The sequence below is a fragment of the Physella acuta genome, unplaced genomic scaffold, assembly GCF_028476545.2.
Source record: "Physella acuta isolate Inbredline_101_S28 unplaced genomic scaffold, ASM2847654v3 ptg000904l, whole genome shotgun sequence".
NCBI classification, from domain to species: Eukaryota; Metazoa; Mollusca; class Gastropoda; family Physidae; genus Physella; species Physella acuta.
The window spans coordinates 272182-290220 of record NW_026732421.1 but is presented as its reverse complement, the minus strand read 5'-3'; the positions used below and the strand labels follow the sequence as shown (position 1 = coordinate 290220).

General features: G+C 34.9%; 1 protein-coding gene across 3 annotated transcripts in view; it reads left to right on the top strand.

The window, feature by feature from the left end:
* Positions 1-12374, top strand: part of LOC131953073 (E3 ubiquitin-protein ligase LNX) — a 37713-nt gene extending 25339 nt beyond the window's left edge. For all 3 annotated transcript variants that reach the window (XM_059316101.1, XM_059316100.1, XM_059316099.1), the window contains exons 4-15: positions 3233-3325; positions 4800-4915; positions 6117-6220; positions 6368-6451; positions 6945-7074; positions 7303-7369; positions 7752-7782; positions 8221-8511; positions 8985-9107; positions 9501-9688; positions 9936-10094; positions 10671-12374. In XM_059316101.1, coding sequence (XP_059172084.1) covers positions 3233-3325; positions 4800-4915; positions 6117-6220; positions 6368-6451; positions 6945-7074; positions 7303-7369; positions 7752-7782; positions 8221-8511; positions 8985-9107; positions 9501-9688; positions 9936-10094; positions 10671-10806 — 1522 coding nt within the window. In that variant the 3' untranslated portion in view covers positions 10807-12374. The remainder of the gene's footprint in view (positions 1-3232; positions 3326-4799; positions 4916-6116; positions 6221-6367; positions 6452-6944; positions 7075-7302; positions 7370-7751; positions 7783-8220; positions 8512-8984; positions 9108-9500; positions 9689-9935; positions 10095-10670) is intronic.
* Positions 12375-18039: the final 5665 nt, after the last annotated feature.

The window sequence follows — 18039 nt, the reverse complement described above, 5'->3', positions numbered from 1 at the left end:
CAGTCATGGTCACGATCTATTGTCTTGACCATGACCTACTGTTACGGCCATTATCTACCGTCGCGGCCATAGTCCACTGTGGCGCGTTAACCAGTAGTTCTAGGCGGTAGGCCTACCTAAGACAGTCACCTTTTTACCGTTATAACTGCTAATCAAAAGCTTCTCAAACCTCTGTGTTTTGTTCTAGTGTTTTCTTGTGGGGGGGGGGGGAATGTTTCGCACTTGATGCGAACCACTGATTTCACCTGCCGCCAAACTAAAATATTGAAATGTAACTTTACTAGCAAGAGGTCATAGGCAGTGCAAAATCGTGTCTATATTTGATAATTGTTTTCACTTCGCCCGTCGGGGGGGGGGGGGGGGGGGTGAACGTGCTCTGTAGCAGAGTTTCTTTCAGTCATTTAGACCTTTCCCACACCAACCCGAAAGAAAAATGTCTGTGGAAAATCTCTGCTCCTGGAAACTCGAAGAAGAAAGAACCGTAACTCTATCGTCTATTGTAAAGAACGATAATAAAACTTAAAATAACCGGAAAGTTTTCCCCCTTTAAAACGAAAAATTGTTAATTGGGGGAAACTTGGAAGCGTGACATCATCGAATCATTTTTCACCACTCGCGTTAATCTATATGAGAATTCTAAGCATTCAAGCCAACTATTGATTGAGGACTTTCCTGGCAACATGTGGCTGACACGTGTTGCCAGTTTTGTTTTACCCTCTATGCTTCTCTCTCTCCGCGAAGCTTGGCGCATCTTTCCGCGGAGCATGTCATCACAGCGTAACCTACCAGAAGACAAACGATCCCGACTTGGGTGTTTGTGTGAAAGATTGGCCGGGACAGGCAAATGTCGCCTGTCACCAAGAAGTGCTGACGTCGCATATGTGTAGGTTACCCGCGATGTTAGATCGATGTATTCCTCGTCTACACTTACGAAATGTCTGACTCCGCGTGTGAAATTTGAACGAGATGAACGCCGTGTTTAGTGGGGGGAGTCTTGGTGTTGTGAATTTCCGTGACCAATGGGATTTTTTTAGGACTGGGTGTTGTGCGTGCGTAGTTAGGTGTTGATGTTGTCAGTGTGGTGCTGGGTGGAACAGATTCATCTGTCATAGGTCACGGTTAGGTCACGTGGTTTCGGCAGCTGTTAAAGTGTGATATGGCTGTGGCATTGGTTACAGGGAGATAACAATTTCACAGTGAGCTTGTGATATTTGCAAGGAGTATATGATATCAATAGTGACCTTATGATATTTGAAGTGTGCTGCGCTTATGATATTTACGTTGCGGTCATGATATTTACAGTGAGCTTATGTTATTTATAGCCAGCATATTTATTTTTCTTTATATGGAGCATCTTATATTTACAGTGAGATTATTCTATTTACGTTGAGCTTTTGATATAAACAGTAATCCGATTGTAAACACCGTGAGCTTATCGTATTTACAGTACTACATTCAGCTTCTGATAGTAAGCTTATGTGGTTTTGTGCTCACTTGTTTTTTTTGTATTTTATGTGATTTAATGCAATACTTGCTACAGTTTCTTACCATCGTCATTTTCTTTCAAGCTGACAAAGCGATAGAATACTTTGTTCTAACTGGCTATAACTTTATGTATATGTGACCAACTGTCATGTTTAACGGTTGAAATATATACAGGACAGTTCTAAGGATAGGTTAGATAATCGAGTTGAAAACTGAGTTACTTCCCTGGATTCCTCTCCTATGTGTACAAGTACTAAACATTTGTACTGGACTAATCAAGAACTTGGTGATCCAGACTGATTGTGGAAAAACTGTTCATTAAACATTGTGTGGTGTTAATGTGGTGTGTGGTTATTTCACAACCATGACGTGTGGTTTTAAAGTCCAGTGGGGATAGTGGCTGGCTTTAAACGATGTCATCATACACAGCAGAAGACAATCATTTTTCTGTTCTCCTCTCACCTTCCAGGTAATACAGGTTGTATGTACTCATCCCCCACCCCCCATCACCACCCAGGTTATATGTACTCCCCCACCACCACCCAGATTTCATATAACCCCCCCCCCCCCCCCCACTTCCCTTCTCCCATGTTGCTCCTCCTTCCAGCATTTTAAAATTTTTAAAAATGTGTAAAAATAAATAATGGGCACTATCAGAAAAGCACATGTCTTTGTTTCATGTAAACACATCACAGCCTCAAACCAAAGATTTTATTAATTTGTATTATATTAAACTCAGTTTTTTAAAAAAAAGGTATACAACAACACAAAAATCTTAAATTTTATATTCCTCTTTTCCAATGGAGGATGTTTTATTACATTACTTCTCTGGAGTAGATATTCACTTGTAATTTTTCTATTTCAATTTTTTTATTTACTCATTTCAATAATTGATAAAGTAAATGTTAATGACGTGCATTGTTTCTGTACGTTTATAGTTACCATTGTTTTATTACATTACTTCTCTGGAGTAGGTATTCACTTGTAAATTTTCTATTTCAATTGTTTCATTTACTCATTTCAATAATTGATAAAGTAAATGTTAATGACGTGCATTGTTTCTGTACGTTTATAGTTACCATTGTTGGCGCAGCTTGTAAGACACATCTTTTGTCCAAATCTCAAATTTTGTCTGTCTGTCACAGGTTGTTGGACAAGTTGCTGGTGGTGTGTCCAAATGTCAAATTTTGTCTGTCTGTCACAGGTTGTTGGACAAGTTGCTGGTGGTGTGTCCAAATGTCAAATTTTGTCTGTCTGTCACAGGTTGTTGGACAAGTTGCTGGTGGTGTGTCCAAATGTCAAATTCTGTCTGTCTGTCTGTCACAGGTTGTTGGACAAGTTGCTGGTGGTGTGTCCAAATGTCAAATTTTGTCTGTCTGTCACAGGTTGTTGGACAAGTTGCTGGTGGTGTGTCCAAATGTCAAATTCTGTCTGCCTGTCTGTCACAGGTTGTTGGACAAGTTGCTGGTGGTATGTCCAAATGTCAAATTTTGTCTGTCTGTCACAGGTTGTTGGACAAGTTGCTGGTGGTGTGTCCAAATGTCAAATTTTGTCTGTCTGTCACAGGTTGTTGGACAAGTTGCTGGTGGTGTGTCCAAATGTCAAATTCTGTCTGTCTGTCTGTCACAGGTTGTTGGACAAGTTGCTGGTGGTGTGTCCAAATGTCAAATTTTGTCTGTCTGTCACAGGTTGTTGGACAAGTAGCTGGTGGTGTGTCCAAATGTCAAATTTTGTCTGTCTGTCACAGGTTGTTGGACAAGTTGCTGGTGGTGTGTCCAAATGTAGACTACTGTGAAGAGGTGCTGACCAGGTGTGAATTGGAGGCCCATTTACTTCATAGGTAAGTTGTTTAGCCTTTACCTAAAGTTAGCTACACTAATCCTGGATGAGCCATGCTGGATGACAGATGGAGTCAATGCTGGATGACAGATGGAGACATGCTGGATGGCAGATGGAGCCATGCTGGATGACAGATGAAGACATGCTGGATGACAGATGGAGCCATGCTAGATGACAGATGGAACCAGTGCTGGATGACAGATGGAGCCAATGATGTATGACAAATGGAGCCATGCTGGATGACAGATGGAGCCAAAGTTGTATGACAGATGGAGACACGCTGGATGACAGATGGAACCAGTGCTGGATGACAGATGGAGCCAATGCTGTATGACAGATGGAGCCAGCCATGCTGGATGACAGATGGAGCCAATGTTGTATGACAGATGGAGCCAATGCTTTATGACAGATAGAGCCAATGTATGACAGATGGAGCCAATGTTGTATGACAGATGGAGCCAATGCTGTATGACAGATGGAGCCAATGCTGTATGACAGATATAGCCAATGCTGTATGACAGATGGAGCCAATGCTGTATGACAGATATAGCCAATGCTGAATGACAAACAGAAGACAGAAATGTTGTGATGAGTTCCTCCCACTCAGACATCTTGTATATTGATTTTCTTGTATCATAATAACCTTACTATGACAGAGACGAAATATTTTTTCATCTACAGATAGATTATTATAGTAAGTCTTTACTACACCCAATTCAACTTTTTAAGCAATTGAACATTTTTAAAGCCAAATATGCCCAGGGGCATCAGAGTGGAAATTGGTTTTTCAACATCACTCTAAATACTATTAGCAGTAAAGCAATTTACTAAAGAAATATTTCAGTGATGCAGTTATTTTTTTTACAATCTTTTCGCATCAGCCTAAGGAAATAATAAAAACGTTCGATGCTATCTTTGTAAGATTTACCTTCCTGTCTACTACAGTTTCTACTTGACAGCTTTTATAAGCATTTCATCTACATAGTAAAAGATTTGTGTAGGGTCTAGTGTGACTTGTGGTCCCAAAGTTGTCTAGTCTAGAGTGACTTGTGGTCCCAAAGTTGTCAAGTCTAGGGTGACTTGTGGTCCCAAAGTTGTCTAGTCTAGGGTGGCTTGTGGTCCCAAAGTTGTCTAGTCTAGGGTGACTTGTGGTCCCAAAGTTGTCTAGTCTAGGGTGACTTGTGGTCCCAAAGTTGTCTAGTCTAGGGTGACTTGTGGTCCCAAAGTTGTCTAGTCTAGGGTGACTTGTGGTCCCAAAGTTGTCTAGTCTAGGGTGACTTGTGGTCCCAAAGTTGTCTAGTCTAGGGTGACTTGTGGTCCCAAAGTTGTCTAGTCTAGCATGACTTGTGGTCCCAAAGTTGTCTAGTCTAGGGTGACTTGTGGTCCCAAAGTTTTCTAGGGTGACTTGTGGTCCCAAAGTTGTCCTGTCCAGGGTGACTTGTCCCAGAGTTATTTCATGTGTTTTCATGTTTCAGGTGTCGGGGTGCAGTAACGCGGTGCATCAAGTCCAGTCTAGGGTGCTCGTTCCAGGGTCCCAGGAGTGCTCTACAGTCCCACCTCTGGGAATGTCCTTACAGGGATCAAAATGCTGGTAGGTCTGCTTTGGTCATTTATATGTCCAGCTGGTAGGTCTGTGGTATATTTACATATCTGTTTACATTGCCCTCTTCACCATAAAAAAATATTTTATATCTTAAATTGAGAAATCAATTAATATTACTACTTTTGCTATTTCCCTTACATGCCAAACTTTCCTAACATTTTTTTTAAATTAACCTGTCCTGGTTGTCTCCCTGCATCGGTCAGGGGCAGATAACTAACCTGGGCTCACTGGTACTGGTTTTCCCCACCCATCTCCAACAGGAATGAAATATAAGTTTAGGTTGTCCCCTAGTACCATCAAGTTGCTTCCCTTTTTCATCTAATGGAACAGAAAGTGGAATAACAATCCGGATCTCAGTGGGATATAAAGCTCTTGTTAATTTATTAAGATCCCAGCCAGATTAATTTCACCACTAGACCACATTTTGTTTGTTTTTCTATACAGTTTTTTTTTTTATTTTCTTTTTCATTTTACAATTTTAAAAGTAATTAAATTGGGATTCTTTGGGTTTATTTGTTTTTTGTTGTTGTTGTTTGTTTTTTTGTATTTTAAACCAAAATTCTAAAAAAGAATTTTTAATTTTGTAGAAGGAGTCCTAGTTGATTTAATTTAAATTAATATTTTTTTGTTTTTACAACTGTCTAGTTGAATGAATGTGGCATGAAGTCACCAAACCAAAAGTTTTTTTTTGTAGTTGTGTTATTTGATGCTAAAACTACCCTATTGAATGTAGCTCCAAGCTACAAATTCATAATTTTACGGTCCCTCATACAACTAGAACATTTGTATGTACCAAAACTAAAAAAATTTTTTAAATTCCCATATTTTTGGTGTTGACTGACACAAATTATGATTACAGGACAAAGCTTTAGATCCTATACATTGAATGGATTTTGTAATGTTTATGATGAATCAGATGGGCATTCTAGATATACATAGTCTAATTTATTCCTGCCAGTGTAGCCACTAAACCAAAGGCCCTAACTTTGGTTCCATGACTTAAGTTCACCCAGAGATACTAAAGGTGAACTCTACTTCATCTGCCCTATTGTTCTATTGATGTCCAGAAACTAAGGTTTTGCTAATGCACATTATTGTATGTCAATGTTTGTCCGCCTTGCGCGTTAAAACCCCATGAGGGGGAGGTGTCCACTATAGATTTGTATGTCAATGTTTGTCCCCCTTGCAGGTAAAAACCCAGTGACTGAGGGTGAGGTGTCCACTATAGAAGTTCAGAGAAAGGAGGGAGAAAATTTGGGAGTGGCTGTTGTTGGAGGCTGTGACACCCCATTGGTGAGTCAAGTGTAGCTACTGTAGTGTTAGACTCTATCAAAGTTACAGTTGCTACTCTGTTATATTTAATTCTTTTAGAGATTTAGTGGCAATTCTAGTATGTTGATGCACTAAGTTTTCTGTTTTCTAATGCTTGTTTTGTTGCAGGTGTGTACAGTGATACAAGAGGTGTTTGCTGATGGTGCTGTGTCTCATGATGGCCGCCTTATAGCAGGGGACCAGATTCTAGAGGTGAGTCAGGTTTTGGATACCTTCCCTTACCAGACATTTTATTTGTTCAGAGAGCTTTGAGTACAGCTATTAGCTCAGTTCATCTGTGTATGTGGCCATTGCATAATCAGTAAAACTCCCCAAATTATGCTAGGTACATATTAAATCTGGTTGGACTCAAGATCCACCATGCCCCACCCCCTTTCGCCAAATTATGCATGGTCTGCTTAAAAACTGACTGGGCTCATTATCATCTAACACAAAATCTATCCACCATTACTTTCTCATCAACTTATGCTTGGTACTCACTAAAGCTGGTTAAACTCACTTCACACTCAAGTCAATGAGTGTATAATCACAGGGATCGTAACACATCTTCCTACACTGTATCCACCCATCAAACCCCTCTCCCACATCTTAGTTTGACCAAGGCCCCAGGTTCATCATTAACATCTGTCAGTTTATTTAAGAAACATCTAGCAAGCAATAGTTAACTTCTATCCCTCCCACCCAGGTGAACGGTGAGGATCTAACCCAGGCCACCCACCACCAAGCCGTGGCCATCCTGGCCCAGTTTTTTCCTGTCTGTCGGCTCACAGTTTACAGGGAGAGGGCTGAGGAAAGTCGGCCCATTGAAAAAGAAGGTAATTTATTTAGACAGCTATTTCAGCTCATTTAATAGATTTTCATCATTTTTCACACTAAATCTAGCAATGTACCTTCATTATAACCTCAGCATAAGGTAGTTTATTGATTATTATGATTTTACTAACACAATGTTTTGTTTTGTTGAGATTTATGCAATCCCATTTTAGTCTGACCAAATTTGCAATCCTATTTTAGTCTGACCTAATTTGCATTTCTCTCTCCAGAGATTCTAAAGATAACTCTGTCAAAAGTGAAAGGGAAACCACTGGGCATCAAGTTAGTTGGCAAAAGGTGTGTATGGCTATGTTGACATCAACCTGTGGTATCTATGTTAGTTGTCATGGTTTACACCAAGTAAAGGATACACTTTTTCTAAACAAATACACAAAGAGAAGAATTTATTCATGATGTAAAATATGACTATAAATAGTAGGATGAAACACCCATTACTGTGGGTTTAGACATATTTCTCAACCCAAATGCTGCTGTGGACTGGCTAAGTAAGCAAAACAGTATCAAAATATTGAACCATCTATTCTAAGACTCACCCGTTGATAGGCCTACTCTTTGATTTTGGTAAACAAATTCTACATTACATCTGCCAAAAAAGTGTGTGCCTTATTGATGTATGTTTGTGTAAGTAATAGAAGATTTTTCTTTTCTCTCTCCCCAGAAATGGCCCAGGGGTCTACATCCTAACACTGGTAAGTTGATGTTTACTACATGTTCATAACTGTTCTAGATGTATCTCTACATTGGTCATGTATGCTTCAGTACCATTTGGCCTGTGAAAATACCTTTATTTACTAATTTTACAGTTTAACATTTTAGATAATAAAGTTTCTAGTGTTTTTACATAAGTACTTTAGACCAATGCATTTAAAAAATTAATTTTAAAATTTAAAATTAGATTAATAAATTACACACTAAAATTATAATTATATACATATATTACTGCTATTTAGTTTTGTGGTATAGTGTATAACCTTTGATCTAATTGGTACCTGGCATTTATAATGTAGTGAAGGCCACTGGACACTGTTCACTTTGTCTGTGTTTGTTTGTTTGTTTGTTTGTGGGTTGCATGATCTCTGGAACATTACTGTAAACACATCAGGTCAATTGTGCACATATTTACACAGATACCTGGCTCACTTGCTTCTTGTGACGGGAGACTCAAGATGGATGATCGGGTTCTAGAAATCAATGGCCAAGATGTGTCTTATGGAACCCAGGAACAGGCCGCTTCCATTATTGTGGCCAGCCAGCCGCGTGTCCAGTTTGTGGTGGCCAGAAAGTCCAGGCCGCAGACGCCGGACATTATCAGATCAGCGGCGGAGCACAACAAGTACGCAGCCTTCACGGATGACCACGAGAAGCCTGTCTCACCCCTGTGTTACACCTGCAAGGAGAAGATTGTCACTATTAACAAGGTGAGTCAGTACCTGTGTGTCTTCTTACCCCTACCTGTAATGTCACCATTGTCAAGGTGAGTCAGTACCTGTGTGTCTTCTCCCCCCCTACCTGTAATGTCACCATTAACAAGGTCTGTCAGTACCTGTGTCTTCTCCCTTGTAATTAGAAGAGTTACAATTTACAATCTGTGATGCTCATGAATCTTCTCTGTTGCGTAGCTATTGATTTCAGTTTTTTTTTTGTTTTTATTATTGAAAACTTCACAATTTAAGGACAGATATAAAAAACCTTAAACTTTCTGACCTGCTGCCTTCATCAGCACACATTATGGTTAGAGTGGAAACAGAAAAAATGTGAACAATTTTTGCCTTAGGTTGAGTCTGAAAACGTCTAAAAGCCACAATATCCAATTACAAAATACAACAATAATTTTTTTATAGTGAGTTTTATGTTATCAACTACGTAACAAAATATTGAATATCTTGACCAGGACCCCACAGAAACATTAGGGGTCAGTATCGCAGGTGGTCTGGCCAGCCATAGAGGTGACATACCTGTCTACATCACCAACATTAATCTGGATGGCTGTGTAGGTCGCACTAATGTGCTCAAGGTAAACAAAGTATACATTTTTATATAGGTTGCATGACAAAATATCATGTACAAATATATCAGGACAAAATATGTACAAAATATATATGGACAAAAATATCTGAGTATAAAATATCTCAGGAAAAAATATCACAGGACAAAATATTTTTAAAATTAAACTTAAATTAGCTTAGAAGTAATCCATTTATTTTCAGACTTAAAACATGAACCTCTTATCATTGAGACTTAAAACTTGTACAATTTTTATCAATGACATATAAAAATGACAATACGAATGAGACGTTTTAACATACCTTTAGCTCTTAAACATGTTCAGATGTTTATCTCAGAATCTTTTACTAATTCAAAACACTTTGAAGAATCTTTATTAAAGAAGATTAATCTCTGTCACCAGAAGGGGGATGTCCTAGTGTCCATCAACAACACAAGCCTTCTAAACATGACACACCTGGAGAGTGTCAAGCAGATCAGGGCAAGTTCAGAGGTCAAGGTTCTCACTCTCAGGGTCATTGACTCAAGGGAAACAACTCAGGGAGACCACAATTTTACACCATCTTGGATCTACTGGCTTCAGATGCCACAGTGAGTCCTGAACTTGTTCTTGTTCTGTGTGGGTTACCCTATCTGTTTGCTTGTTCTGTGTGGGTTACCCTACCTGTAGTTCTGGCAATCTGGTGTTGCAATAACATTGTCTGTTTGAACCACTCAGGTCTGTCCCTCTAGTCAAAACTATAAAATATATGATCTAATGTTGAAATAACATTGTCTGTTTGGTCCACTAGGTCTGTCTGTCTGATGTTGAAATAACATTGTCTGTTTGGTCCACTAGGTCTGTCCGTCTAGTCAAAACTATCACACTGCTGAGATCACCTGCTGGGAGTCTAGGCTTCTCCATTGTAGGGGGCGCTGATTGCAGCCATGGTTGTCTGCCCATTTTTGTCAAGTCTGTGGTCCCAGATACTCCTGCATCCAAAGATGGCAGATTGAAGTAGGTTTTTTTTATTTTAATGGGCTTTCTAAATAATAAATTGTAATAATGTTTATTTTTATTGGGACTATATTTGTGTCGGTAAATATAAAAAGTTTTTTGATCCTATCCTTCAACTGACCAGTTCCTCCTATCCTTCAACTGACCTGTTCCCCCAATCCTTCAACTGACCAATTCCTCCTATCCTTCAACTGACCAGTTCCTCCTATCCTTCAACTGACCAGTTCCTCCTATCCTTCAACTGACCAGTTCCTCCTATCCTTCAACTGACTAGTTCCTCCTATCCTTCAACTGACCAGTTCCTCCTATCCTTCAACTGACCAGTTCCCCCTATCCATCAACTTACCAGTTCCTCCTATCCTTCAACTGACCAGTTCCTCCTATCCTACAAGTGACCAGTTCCCCCTACCCTTCAACTGACCAGTTCCTCCTACCCTTCAACTGACCAGTTCCCCCTCTCCTTTAACTGACCCGTGCCCCCTATCCTTCAACTGACCCCTATCCTTCAATTGACCAGTTCCTCCTATCCTTCAACCAACCAGTTCCCACTACACTATATTTTACCCATAATCCCAGGTGCGGAGACATCCTGCTGTCAGTCAATGAACACAACCTACGAACCATCAGCCACGCGGCCGCTGTCGAGATACTCAAACATATAGATGGTGCTGTCACCCTCTCTGTGGTCTCCTGGCCAGGCACTGTGGTTTGACATGAACTAAGCTGCCTGAGTGGGTGTTTGAATTAAATTATTTCCCTTGCCTGATATTTCCACACAGCTGTCTTAACATGTATAAAAAGGGGAGTCAACCTTGGCTTTAATTTAACAAAATGTATTTTTGTATGTAGCACTAATTTAAACTTATAACTGCTCAAGTTGATATACACTGTATTATATGTTGTTAGCATTTGATACATAGTCAAAATGTCAAGTGTTACATATGTTTATAATACATTTTATTTTAAATTTAGAATGTCAAATTTTTATTTTAAGATAATGGTCATTGCATTCTCTTGTTTAAAAAAAAAATTAACTTTACCTAATTTACTTTGGCTGAATGTTTATGAAGTGTAAATCTAGTTTATTTCTATTCAATGTTGTTGCTATTTTGCTACACATAATAATTTGATGTAAATAAAAATGGGTTTCAGTTTACGTAAAGTATAATTGAAAAAAAGTAGGATTATAATTACAAGAAAAAATCATTTATTACGCAAACAGAAGTCTGCTTAGCTGTGATTGGCTCAAAACACGACATAGTAGAAGATAGCTGTGATGTTTTATACACTAAGAGAAACAACATAGCGAGGTCTGTATTTATTCAGATTTTTGTCTTACAGGAGTTGGTTTTTTTTACCACAAGTCAAAACAATCTTACAAAAAATTATTTTAAGTGTGGCCTTTTCAATTGTTTTGTGTAAGATTACATTTTAAATTTTATTCCTAATTTTTTTTTTTATTTAAAACTTTTATTTACACCTGTTAGCACAACTTCTGAAGGTTTAGTACAATATTTTAAGTTTTGGTACAATATCTGAAGGTTTTTAGTATTATGTAAGAGAGAAATACAATTTAAAATGTTAGAAAAATATCAAGAAGTCTGTTAATTTTATAAAAGAGAAAACTACAGTTTAATGTGTTTAAAAAAATATCTAAGGGTTATTAGCGTTGTCAAACAAGAGGAAAGCCGACTATTTTAGAAAAATAGTTGATATTTTTTATAAAAGTTTATTGTAACAGAATATAACTTGATATATATACAGATTTAATACATATTCTAAATAGATAAAATAGTTCAGTTGCAGAAAAATAGCTCATATTTTTATTTAAAAAATTGCATACAAATTTTAAAAATTATTTTGTTTTATTATACATTATTTTGAATAATTTATATTTATAGAGATATATAACTGAACACAGTAAAGAAATTTCTAATATTTTTAGATTAACTAGACACATTCTTAAAACAATAACTTAAGTCATATCACCAAAATGTTTACATTACAGGCACAGAGTGAGACAATAGCCTACAGTATTACCTGAACTTTATAATTTACAATCTAAAAATTGAAATCGCTTAACGTCTCAGCAACATATTTAATTAAATATTAACAGAATTAAAATGTGTAGTCATTGTGATTGCTCAAATCTATGTTTGCTTTTTTCTTTGAGCCATTTGTAGTCAGTATTTGATAAAATCTAGTCGCCCTGAATCCTAGAGAGTAATTTAGCCTTGTATAGTCATCAGGCAGTTCAAGCTTATCTCATGCAATCATTGAATGCAAGCCTTGCTTTTTCTGTCTGCTTGGTACATGTATGTGTTAATATAGTTTGTCAACAAATGCAAAAGGTGTTTGAATGTAAGTTGAATGTTGATGTAATGACCACAAACGATATTTATAAATCTAAATGCATAAATTAATTAATATTTATTAATAAATTATAAACTTGTCCAATTTGCATTTTTTTAAAATAAATCTGAAATGTTGTGTTTGTTAATAGTTGATGTAATTAAGTTAATTAATGGTGACCTGTACATACATTGGCTGCCTTAATCACAATAATTAGAAACTTTATCTCATCAACCATTAAATCTCCTCTCCCAAATATCATAAAAAATATTTCAACTCATGTTTTTTTTTCCCATCATTAGATTTTGTATTATTCCTATATATACCTTGAAAAGGTATTTTGTGCTGAAAAATACTCTCATGGAATAAATAACTGTAGCCTACTGTTGATGAATGAACATCTTTTATATGCAGCAATGCAAAAACTAACGCACCATTGTATAGAATGTCTAAGTTTTTTAAAGACATTTTTTTTATTGTACATTGTAAATATTAATTTTGTATTTTTGATTTTCAATTTATTTCCTTGAACATATAATGTGAAGAGAAAGACAGTATATTTTTGTCTAGTGGATTAGATTTATATATTAATTGTAATTTGAAGAGAAAGACAGTATATTTTTGTCTAGTAAATTAGATTTAAATATCAATTAGTCCAGAGCAATATCTTTTAGCTTTAAAATTGTAAAAAAAAAATTCTATTGATTCGGTTATCTTCACAATATATTTATAAGCAAGCTTAAAAATGGCCAGATTTTTTACTCAGGCTAAAGGAAACCAATTATTGAACTAAAGTGCCAGGTTGTGTTTTTATATTTTTCCTTAACATTTATGCTATAATATAAAAATAAAAACAGTATTTTTAAAACAAGTTAAGTGTAGAAAACTGTGAAGGATTTTACAAAATGTAAATATTTTTTAAAAATTCTTCTATTGTGGGTGTCCATAATAAATACCAAAACACATGTACATGCCTGCCTTGGGGTCTGTGTAATAATTTGACATCTCAAAATGGCTGATTTGTTATCTTTGCTGTTATATATTTGTTATTATTGCTATTGTTGGCTATTTGTTATTTCCAATAGTTTTCTGGGAAAGTCTCCTAAACCTGTTGAGAAAATCTTGCTAGTCTTTAAGATACCGGTACTGTAAACAGTAAAAAAAAATAGTTAAAAAATTATTCACTGAAAAAAAAAAGTCCACAGTTTTGACTATTGGCAGTGTTTTGTATGTCATGGTGGTGGTTGTGACAGTTGTATATATACTAAAAGCTTTTATCCAAAGCAAATTTTATTTTATTAAAAAAGTATTTTTTTTTATTTCTGATGTGTAAATAGAGAAGATTCAAAGTTTAAGATAGTTTGGTCTCAACTCATTGAATTCCTTATACCCAAAGATGTCAATCCAGGAAACATTTCAACAAAGTGCTATTCATTTTCTCATACTTGTTAGCGCTAATGTTGAATCTTTAACACATCTGAAACAAAATTAAATAAGCAATTTTTTTCCATCTGTTTATAGTTTCCCTTCCTTTTAAAAATATTTTAGCACACTCTCTGAGAGAATTTTGTAATGCTTAGACTGTTAAAAAACTTTCTCATCTTTTTTAAAAGACTTGTAGTGCACAGTTAAGTTTTCCTTAAGACAGTTTGATGGATGCGACGTAAAAACTTGATCATGTCAAGACCTTCTGCTGCCTTTTGTTTTGCTTGTTGTATTCATACACCCATACACCATCAATATGTTTTCTCTTGTAGCTTCAATCAGTTTCTATTGCATAATTTCAAGACTGCTGTCAATCTTTGTTTATCTACATCATTTTCTCAGCATATTGCCCCATCCTTTACATAATTCTAAATCTTTGTTTAATCACTGATTTCATATTTATTTAATTATAATTAACATTCAATTATGAATTAAGATTCAAAGAATAAGTAAGCAATACCATCATTTTTTTGCTTTGCCTTTTTATGAACATAGCTCCATAAAAATATGAATTTGTACTTAAGAATTTGAACCACGTTAAGTTAGGGTTGTGCAATAGTCTTTTGTTTTGACCAGGTTTACAAGTTTCTTTGTTTTTTCTGTTGGGAGATTTTTTTATACATTAAGAAACTATTTTGGGATAGTAAATTATGTGTGTCACTTTGGTTTGGTTCAATGTGTTGCATTTAGAAAAATAAGAGCTTTAATCTAGACCGAGAAAATCATTCTTAAAGAATTAGTTTTCCATAATTTCCTAATACAAAAATTTTCTGCTGGAATCAGCCACCATGTTTCCTGACCAGGTTCAAAAAATTTTTTCTCTCTAGTCATGTTAATAACTCCAACAAGTTCCTCTCCTCCCAAACATCTTTTTACGCAAAACTATTTGAAAGCATAAAATTGGCATGGAATCAATTAAAATTATATTTCTTTTCTTTTTTTCAAGAAATTTTGCAAATTTAGCTTGCCATCAATCAGTATTCTAAATTTATAATTTTGAAGAAACCAAAATTTGTAAGAGTAAAGTCTATTTATCTTTAAAAATGGTAAGAATAAATCAAGCAGGAAATGAAAAAAATTTCTAAATTTTTCTTCCTATTTTTATGTATTGGGTGGTAGTTTTTTTTTTTGTGCTAATTTTTTACATCATAGTCATTTTACTAGCTTTGCATGTTAAAAATTTTCTCTAATGCATTAAGATCACTGTAGTATTTAGTCATTCTACTTTTGAAACAATAATTTATAATTATTTGCATTTAATGACTTCTGAGTGAGGTTAGAATTTGTGTAAAACTGATCTATAAAAGCTTTAGTTACATGCCCATGTAGTTGTAATGTCACCTTCTTCCAGTCATTTTTAAAACCTTGAAATCTCTCTGTCAAATATCAAATACATTGCAGCATTAGTCAAGTGTTTGAAGCAACCCAAGCAGCTGTTTGTCTAATGATCACAGCTATCCTTTTTTACTGCAATATTTTAAAATCCATGTATCTTTAATTACAATATCTGCCATTTTGTTTGTTTTTTATATATCCATTTTACATTGTCATTTATATTAAAAAAAAAGTAATTCATTTAATACCATGCAAATTTATTAATATGCCAGTTAATATGTTTGCCCTATTCACCGGTTCTCCGTTTCTCTTTACATTCACAACCATGCAACTCAAGGCCCACGTTGTTATGACTACCATATTACCTTAACGCCATTTCCGTCAACATTTGAATCATGAACATTCCGTCATGTCCATCGCTCCATTCATATAGAAACTACCTACATTATTGTAGATTTTTTTTTTTACTAGAAAATGCACATTTCTCTATTTTTATATACCCTTTCCCAACTTCCATTTTGTTTATGATTGCTTGTTAGACATCAATAATTCCAGCCTTTAGCCCTGATGGGTCAACTCTACTCGATGATGTACAAATATTTTTTTAACTTCGGTGTAAATGTCCCTTTATTTGATGTAAATGTTTTATAACGCAACATAAATCCACATCTATTTTCATTTTATTTTTCATGTTTAGTGCTGCTCTTTAAAATGTTTGCTCATTCTAATGGGTGGCAAGATATTGACCTAAACCACACATCCCTCCCTTGTATACAATATTTATGATTGGTGTTTACTTGGGTTTTGAGGATTAAAAAAAAAACTAATATTTTTTTTATACAATGCCGTTAAGATTTTAGAAAAAACATGAGTAAATACTAAGATCCATTAATTAAAAGAATTTTTTTACTTTGTCTAGATATAAAATGTCAACAGGGAGCCCATTAGAAAGGGTCAGACTTCCAAATTGAAATGCCAGCAGTTTTTTTTAAAATAGTTAAATTACTGAAATTACTGTTAACTGCATTTATAAAAATTTTAAACCTAAAATAATTAACATGAATTAATTCCAAAAAATAATTTTTGTAACTTAATATCCTGCCATTGATATGAATGAACGTGCCAAATTTGTCAAATCTATGATTGGCCAGTTTGGTAAAAACATTTAAGTTACATTATGTCACTTGTATGGTTGGCCAGTTTGGTTAGAAATGGTGTAAATCACTTGAAAAAAATTATTCCATCATTTCTAAACGATGATTTGGATTCTGTGTACAAAGACAATGTTTTTATATCTATTTATAAATGTTTCAAATGTACAAATAAGACTTCTGTCTCATATGGCTTTTTTTTTTCATGTAATTCTGGACCATATTTAGTTGGACAGAATTTTTTGTCAACCTTTTGTTAATTTAGATTAAGGATAGTGCAGCACCCAAAATTTAAAGATTACATTAATTAACTAAACAGCTGATTCATAATGTTGTCTGGGCTCAGCAGTTATCCTAAAACTATAACCTCAGCGTAGTCAATCAAACTATTGTTTTAATAGCTTCAGCTTAGTAACAAGTTAGGAAAGTTTATTTTATTTTATTAGCCTCAGCTCAGTAACAAGTCAGTAGAGTTGTTGTAATGATTATAAATTTATATTAAAATAACTTCACATTTATCACTAATATATGGAGACTTGAGGAAACAGGTGAGGTACATATGCACATGTTATTGAACATGCACTGCTTGATTTAACAAATATGAAAGGATGTGCTTTGAGTAAATGGCAGAAGTATTTTTTATTAGGGTAGTGATGAATTTTTTTTTATAATAATAATTTTTTTTTAAAGATCTGAAGGTTGTGGTTTGCTTTGCTGAAGAAATTTCTATATTTTTGGCAATGGTAAAATAAGGATATGTTCTGCTATCAGTGAAAAATACTGTAAAAAACATTATTTTCCTTTCTGAAATTCATTCATCATTCAAATGTATTATGTTTACATCTGTAAGTTCACGGTGTAAAGTAATGTTTTGATTGGACATCTTAGTCAATTTTTTTTACCCTACTCAAATATGTAAACTTCCTTATCAATTATTTATAGCGCAATCCTATTTACATTTTCAAAACAAAAAAAATATGTAATATTTCAAAAATCAATCTTCAGAAAAGGAAGAATTTATCTATTATTTTCTCAAAAGTGTGTATATTGTTTCACTATAGTCAAGAGTTGTAAACATTTTATCCCCAACAGTAGTTAGCAGTAGAAAAATTATATCACATGAGGTGCTGTCAATAGGAATAGATAGCAGATATAATCAGATGTTGAGAAGTATACCATTTTGATAGTATTTGTCTTATATACAGTTGGTTTTTTTATAAAGATAATAAAATGATTTAACTGATCTGATTCTGTCTTTTTTATTTTCACCATCGTTGCAAGTCTTTAGTTTAGTTGTAGTTTGTTACTTAGGTTAGCCAAAAGGTTAAGTTAAAACTTCAGTTCAAAAAAATAAGTGATTAATGGTTTCACAAAACTTGGTAATGTGGAATTAATTACAAGCTTTAAAAAAAAATATTCATTCTCCATTGTCAATCATTTGTACAAGATCCACTTCCCATCCAGGAAGTTCTAAAACTAACAAACAATTTTTTACAAATTTAGCCTCCCATCAATAGAATTCTAAAACTAATTTACAATAATTTTTACAAGTTTAGCTTCCCATCCAAGAAATTCTAAAATTAATAAACAATACTAAAATAGTGAAGAAACCAAAACTAGAA